Genomic DNA, 6,621 nt, shown 5'->3' on the forward strand with positions numbered 1-6,621 from the left:
ACCTTGAAGTCTCTATAATAGCCTTAACCTCTTGATGAATGCCATCAATTAACAAAACTTTTCAAGTTGGCTTGTACAAATGCAGATGAGAGGGAAAAAAGAAACAAAGCAATAAGAGAGAGAGTGACAGAGAGCCAATGAAAGAAAAATAAAAGAAAGAACAAGAAAAAGGGGGTAGAAAGAGAGAGGAATGAGAGAAGGAAGAAGAGACAAGAGAGAAGGGAAGATAGAAAAGAAGAGATCACACTCCACATAGCACAATGAGAATGAGAGGAAAAAAAGCAACAAAACAATAGAGAGAGAGCCAATGTAAGGAAACAAAGAGAATTAAAAAGGGGGGAGAGAAAGAAAGAGATGGAAGAGTAGGAGATGAGAGAGAAGGGAAGAGAAAAGAAAAGATCGCACTCCACATAGCACACATACGCACACGCACACTCTCCAGAACAAAGGTTAATTATCACAATCACAAACCACATAAAAATATACACCAAGAGAGATTGGACAGCAAGATTTGTGACATCCCTAAACTCCAATAGTGATCAGAAGCGGAGAGGAAGTGAGCTTCACACCTTAAAATTGTTTAATAGCATAGCATGACGTTATCACGAAGCAGCCCAACATTCCTTGGCATGAAGAGCACAAAGAACACTAGTATAGCCAATGGGGTCATGACAGTGTGGTGTCGGTGTGCAGAGTTATAGGGGTGCATGAGTTCAAACCCCTACGCACCGCATCCACAAAGGCATTTACTTCTAAGGAACACTCGTATATATTATGAGTGACCAGTAAATGGTACTTATTGGCATTGGGGGCTAAAGAACAAATGTTGTAATATCATTATGCTTTACTCTCTCTCTCTCTCTCTCTCTCTCTCTGTAATCTCCACCCCCCTCCACTCTCCTGCAGAAAATGTCAATCTATTATAGTTTTTTTTTTCATAAGTTTTACTGAAAGATTCATATTGACTTATTCTGGCTTGCAAGCTCCTCGTAGGAGTGATCTGTTTACAATTACCTGGCAAAGTACACAAAACCAACTCACATAGCTATAGGCACCCTGGTGATCTTATACTTGTGACATAAGCTGAGCTTTATACACCCTGTAACCCTTCTGCATTAGCTTCTCTGACTATAAAAGCTTCAGATCCCCTTGAAAGAACAAAGGAACAAAAGCACCTTCTTGACTCCAGTCTCAAGAATGCCCAAGGGCGAAGTATAAAGAAGCAGTAAAGCTGCAGGAACTGCTTGAATGGACCTTGCACATTTAAGCACATACTGATCATTGATAAACCATTCAGACTCTAGGCAGTAGAGACACCTCGCACAGAATTTAAGCACTGCCCTGGCCAAAAATGGACCAATAACCAGTGTAAAAGACCCTCCCAAGTCCTGTAACCAAACATATACATGATATGCATCATTAATTGTTAGTGCTGTGCCAACTTGACATGCATTTATGCGCTTCCTAAGCTGTCCATTCACCTCCCATTTGCAGGAATTTACTGAGCTAAAGTTATGTAAATCTTCAAGAATCAGCTGATAGCAAGCACCTTTACTGCCTTCTCATTTTGAACTTATGGCCTCAGATGTGTAGTGCAGCTGCTATGGAGCCAGCCAAGCTAAGAACTTCAAAGGGAGCTTTTCCCATAACCTCTTTAACTGTTAGTGGACAAGAATCTGTAATCCAGAAATAGTTGAAGCCTTGCTCGCCCTCTGTCACAAATTAAAAAACAAAATTCATTGAACACCAGGAACATTCAAATTGAGAGTTAACACCTTAAGTATCATTCATCTCACCTTTGCAGAGAAACTTTTCCCACGACCTATTAGGAAAAACACCATGTGTGGCATACGCACTAACTTTTGCTGCTCCATGGGCCAGTAAAACTTTCTGCACACCAATATGTGTTACTTACGGGAACTCCATGAAAATCAACCACAAGACAGCTGAAAATCAGAAGTTCAGTCAACTAACAGTAACAGATCAGAAATAAATCCCAACAGCTTTCCTTTAAGACATGACTTTTACTACCATTCACACCTGGCACTCTAACAATGTTCCCCCAGACTGAACAAGATCATCCACGATCACTACATGCTGCCCGGTAGCTTCTCCCTCTTTTAGACGGACAATTCGCTTATCACCTTCACGCACCTTTGTACATATTATCTGTGCCAGAGAGTTCACAGTGGTTATCAGATGTAGGACTAGATGCTCATTTGTAGGTTACTGAATTTTGAAGAAAGCTAAATAGCCCACATTAATTCAATGAAACCACTTTCGTGAAAAACTTGATGGTACTTTTCCATTAATGGTGACCAGATGAGGTTTCCAGGTTTCAATTCAGTATCAAACCTGAATTCTAGAATTATGGACCTGAAAGAAGATTGCACCTGTCCAAGGCACAGCGGTATTATGACATAGTTACAGGCACAGGCCCACACCTTAGAAATGGGATAACTTGGGACTGGCCAATTTCTTGGCCCTTTGCACCTGTCTTTATCTGCCACATGAATGTTCAACCCCATGTCTCCTCTGTGAGTCCATGGAGCTCAATGAAGAGCTGGTCCAAAGCCAATGCTTCCGTGCAAAATATTAACAAGCCATCATCAGATCCGAGTATTTCTAAAGAGGGCGCACCTCATCCAATCGACCAGAGCAACTAATGGAATTCATGTAGCTTGTCAACCAACAACTGACTAGTTTTTGATCTCACACATCTTCCAGAGACACACCATTCATGAATGAGACATGCAATGCTACCTCCTTATTGCTACTTGGCTAGCCAGCTATACAAACGGTTTTGGTAGGGGCTGTTCTTGAAATAATTTACAGAGTATTAAGGGCTAATCAGCATATCCTGGGAATCCCAGCATACATAAAATCCTAAAGTGGCGAAACTAGTGTTGTGAACAAACTAAAGGATTTACACATATTATGCAGATGTATTCATCGATCTTGTTCATCAACAAGTACCAACAGAGGCAAAGAATATATTTTTCTTCTAAAGAAGTGTGATAACAAGAAATCAATTGTTACCATGGGAAAGTGCTGCAAGTGGTTATGGAATCTTTTCCAGGCACCTTCATCTGGAAACGCAATGCTAACCTGCAAACATCTGGCAAACTGACAGTTTAACATCTCATTCACTAGCTAGAACATAGCTCATATGAGCTCCAAAGCAGAAATCCTGGAATGTCAATGATGTACACTGGACTTGGGTCACAAACTCTGCACATCATCATTTTTAACACCAAAAGAAAAGGGTTAGTCAAAACAATTCTAATGAGCTATACAGTCTCAGTTGATTCCAATGAGTTTTCCTACAAATTATTAACAAATTATTCTCCTGATTTTGCAGGTGCCTATGTGAGTGCCCCATTTAGATGGTTGGCTGATGTTTTGTGAGCATCTTAAATTAAGTAGTTAAGACAGACCCTTACCACCTAACTTGATACCTGTATTGGAAGTTGTTGGGATCAAGGCCCACTTAGGAGAAGCATACAACATAATCACATTGGCCAGCCCTGAAGGATGATATTTGCACATATCTGAGTGAATGTGTGGACTGCTGGAATTCCAACCTTGACACAGATAACTCCTGGACTTCAGCAGCCTTTTCCCATTCCCAATGGCCTTCAGGGAGTTATTCCAATAAAAGGTCACCTAAAGAGTGTGTACTTCAGCAGCCTTTTCCCATTCCCAATGGCCTTTAGGGCACTCTCTTGCTACCTACCATCTATGAAAGGTGCTTATGATGTGGCTTAACCTGAATGTGTAGCCAGCTCCAACTTACTGTTTTGATCTACGAGTATTGGCTCCGAGCTCAGCTCGATGTTCACCAGCACATAACCATATGCCAATTTACCACACAAGTTCCAAAATTACTCAAATACGCATGCATCCCAAAATAAAATGCTCTTCTTCTAATGACAAAATCACAAAACAGTTATTGACACAAGATGATTGTAGGGAATCTTGAAATCTCTTGAAGACATGCAATAAAGAATCAGGCCCATTGCAAACATCTTATGTACAAATACAGCAGATTTCAACAGTCAACAATATTTCAGTGTTCGAAGCTAATCCTGCATAATGCAAACACTTCATCTAAGACATCAAACTGAGATCATTTCTTGCCCTCACAAACAAAACCAGTAGAGCAAGCATTTCGGATGTTCTCATTGAAATGTCCCGACTGTTTCAAAGGCACTCCATGTAGCTTCCAGGAAGTTGATTGTCAAAGGAAAATGCGTGCTGCTACCAACATACAACTACATATAACATTCCAATCTTGAACATACATTTGTGGAATCTGGCAGCAGATGGAGACGATGCTTTAAAAGGGGAATCCCGCTTTCGAAACATGGTAGAACATTATCGCCAAAATAAAACCTCTCCTGCCCAAAAGGACTTGGTCAGCTCGTCTCCTAATAGCCAAATAAACATTCAGTGTAATAATGAAACAGCTATTGAAAATAGTACATGAAATAACCTACAAGCAATCCAGTCCCCCTATACAGTCTAAAAGAAAAATCCTTTAAACAATTATACTAAGAGCACTTACTTGTAACGCATGAATGTCGAAAATCACAAGACTTGTTGGACCACCCCTAGATATGGGGATGTTCGACAGAATCCTAGCCAAAGTAAATGCAGTAGCTATATCGCCTTCATCCTCCATGCGCTCAAATGTTCCTGTGGGAAAGAAAGGAAGGACCACTGTGAAGGATGACACAAACATCCGTGGTAGTGCATAGATGATGGAGAGCTGCTCAAATATCATTCCTGGGGAGCTGAAGGATGCCAAAAATGCAACATGCTGACTTCTAATCCCATGGGCATTGGGGACAAAGAGGTTTGGAAATCCATCAGCAAAGGTCCTGCAACAGAAAACAGGAGACTTAGCAAGACCTTGACTCTGCCTAAAAATGAGTGGGTATTTTATACTCATTTTGAGGTTCGAATGACAAATTCAAGAACTTCGGATTGTGAACTTATAGCTTGTTTCTAGCATGCTTCTAGAGCATGAAGCTTTACCGATTCAGATTGGTAGAGAATGAAGCCTTCTTACAGTAGCATGAAAGCAGAGAAGAAACATCTTTCAAGACCTAGACGAGTGCCTCCACCAGGACGACCAAACTTGCTTACCCCCACTTGATAGTCTTGAGCTCTATGGTGTCCGATTCCGCAGCAATGCGGCGAGCGAGGTCCTCAGTTTCGCTGCAGTAGAAAAGGCAGACGCTCTTCTTATGAGACTTGTCCAGCAGGCGGCAGGCGACGGCATGGTTGGCGAGGGAAGGCGAGGCGGAGAGGGGGAAGGTGGGGATTTTGGCGTAGGAGGCAGTATCCTTGGAGGCATCGATGGTGATCATGGAGGGGCTGGCGGAGGCGGAGGCGGCCTGGATGGACTGCAGGCGGGGGTCTCCCATGGCGGCGAGTATGGCGAGGGGAGGGGAGGGGGCTGAAGGTGGGGGAGAAAGTCTTGGGCAGCGAAGGGGCTGCTGTTGTTTTTGGAGACGATGGTGAGGAGGAGAAGAGGAAGGAAGGGCGATGGAGGAAGCAGCCGTCGGCACCGCTGCCATAGATTTTCCCACATTCCCTCTGTTAGAATCACACACAGTCCTTCTTTTTTTAACTCCTATTTTTTATTTTTATATATTCTATATTGCTTTGTCATTTTCTTTTATTTGTTATCCCTTTGATGAAAGTTTCCAATAATTACCCTGCACTCCCACATTCCCATCTGCCCCCTTTCTTCTGTCCTTATTAAGGGTCTTCCAAAGGCTTTAGACTTTAGTCATCATGTACTTCTCAACCTTTGCATCTCTTCTTCTTTTTTTTAACTAATAAGTGGATAGTATTATGAGCAGAAAATCTGTGCACCTTCTTAGAGGCCCTTTTAGGCCTCTGTTAGAAGCCTTTTGAGGGCAAATCAAAAAGCATTTTTATACCTACAAGCTTACAGTATGCCGACATCTATAACTCTTTTTTAGATGGTATCACATAGTTCAATCTCCCAATCTTTTTTCATCAAAAGGTTTTCAACAAATATCAATACAATCTAGAAGTGCCATCATTACATAAATCTAAATTACATCATTGATGTGGATCATCAATATCTCTTTGTTCTTCCTGAACTGGCATCCTAAACAACTTAAAAGTTTGAGGTTGAAAGAAAGCATGTGACTTCGGAATGATGACCCATCACTCGTGGTGTAGAAAACACTAGGACATTTAGCATTGTGAGCAAGTAGGGAAGTGACTAGTGAAGACCAATTACAATCTTTTGCAAGGGGGTAGGCGAGTTGGTGTGTGGGGTAGAGCCTTCACCATTAGTCCCATTGAGTATAGGAACATCTAATGTGAACATTTACAAAGCCTCAAAGTTGTGTAGAGCTAGTAGGCACACCTCCTAGCACTACACATTGCCCATGAGATTACATGAGGATACATGCCATCATTGAACATTCTCAAAGAGGTGCACCTCAAGAGATTTCATATTGGATACACTAAGATCGCCCCATAGTAACCCTATGCTAGCTATCTTAAATAATGGAATAGTAAGGAGCTCTTATATGAGTCTTCTTTCTAGTTGTTTATTTATTTTATCCTCGATAA

General features: G+C 41.6%; 1 protein-coding gene across 2 annotated transcripts; it reads right to left on the reverse strand.

Moving 5' to 3' along the window:
* Nucleotides 1-594: 594 nt before the first annotated feature.
* LOC148018185 (ribose-phosphate pyrophosphokinase 4-like) lies at nt 595-5,624 on the reverse strand. 2 transcript variants are annotated; one of them, XM_087661429.1, is made up of 8 exons: nt 5,152-5,624; nt 4,568-4,883; nt 4,305-4,400; nt 3,040-3,108; nt 2,041-2,169; nt 1,797-1,890; nt 1,550-1,712; nt 595-1,341 (listed from the first exon to the last, which is right to left on the reverse strand). In XM_087661429.1, the coding sequence occupies exons 1-7, from the start codon at nt 5,583-5,585 to the stop codon at nt 1,582-1,584; spliced, it is 1,269 nt and encodes a 422-aa protein (XP_087517555.1). In that variant the 5' UTR covers nt 5,586-5,624; the 3' UTR covers nt 595-1,341; nt 1,550-1,581. The 2 variants fall into 2 exon arrangements, with proteins under 2 accessions (XP_087517555.1, XP_087517554.1); XM_087661428.1 differs by having other exon boundaries at nt 598-1,388.
* Between the last annotated feature and the right edge of the window lie 997 nt (nt 5,625-6,621).

The sequence above is a fragment of the Lygodium microphyllum genome, chromosome 21, assembly GCF_053477565.2.
Source record: "Lygodium microphyllum isolate KBCC chromosome 21, Lygodium_microphyllum_v1.1.10, whole genome shotgun sequence".
Classification (NCBI taxonomy): domain Eukaryota; kingdom Viridiplantae; phylum Streptophyta; class Polypodiopsida; order Schizaeales; family Lygodiaceae; genus Lygodium; species Lygodium microphyllum.

Coding starts and splice junctions, on each gene's coding strand:
- LOC148018185 (XM_087661429.1), bottom strand. CDS start 5,585: ATGGCAGCGGTGCCGACGGCTGCTTCCTCCATCGCCCTTCCTTCCTCT. Junction 4,401..4,567: donor TCGACATTCATGCGTTACAA/GTAAGTGCTCTT, acceptor CCTTTTGGGCAG/GAGAGGTTTTATTTTGGCGA. Junction 2,170..3,039: donor ACTTGCAGCACTTTCCCATG/GTAACAATTGAT, acceptor TCTCTGGCACAG/ATAATATGTACAAAGGTGCG.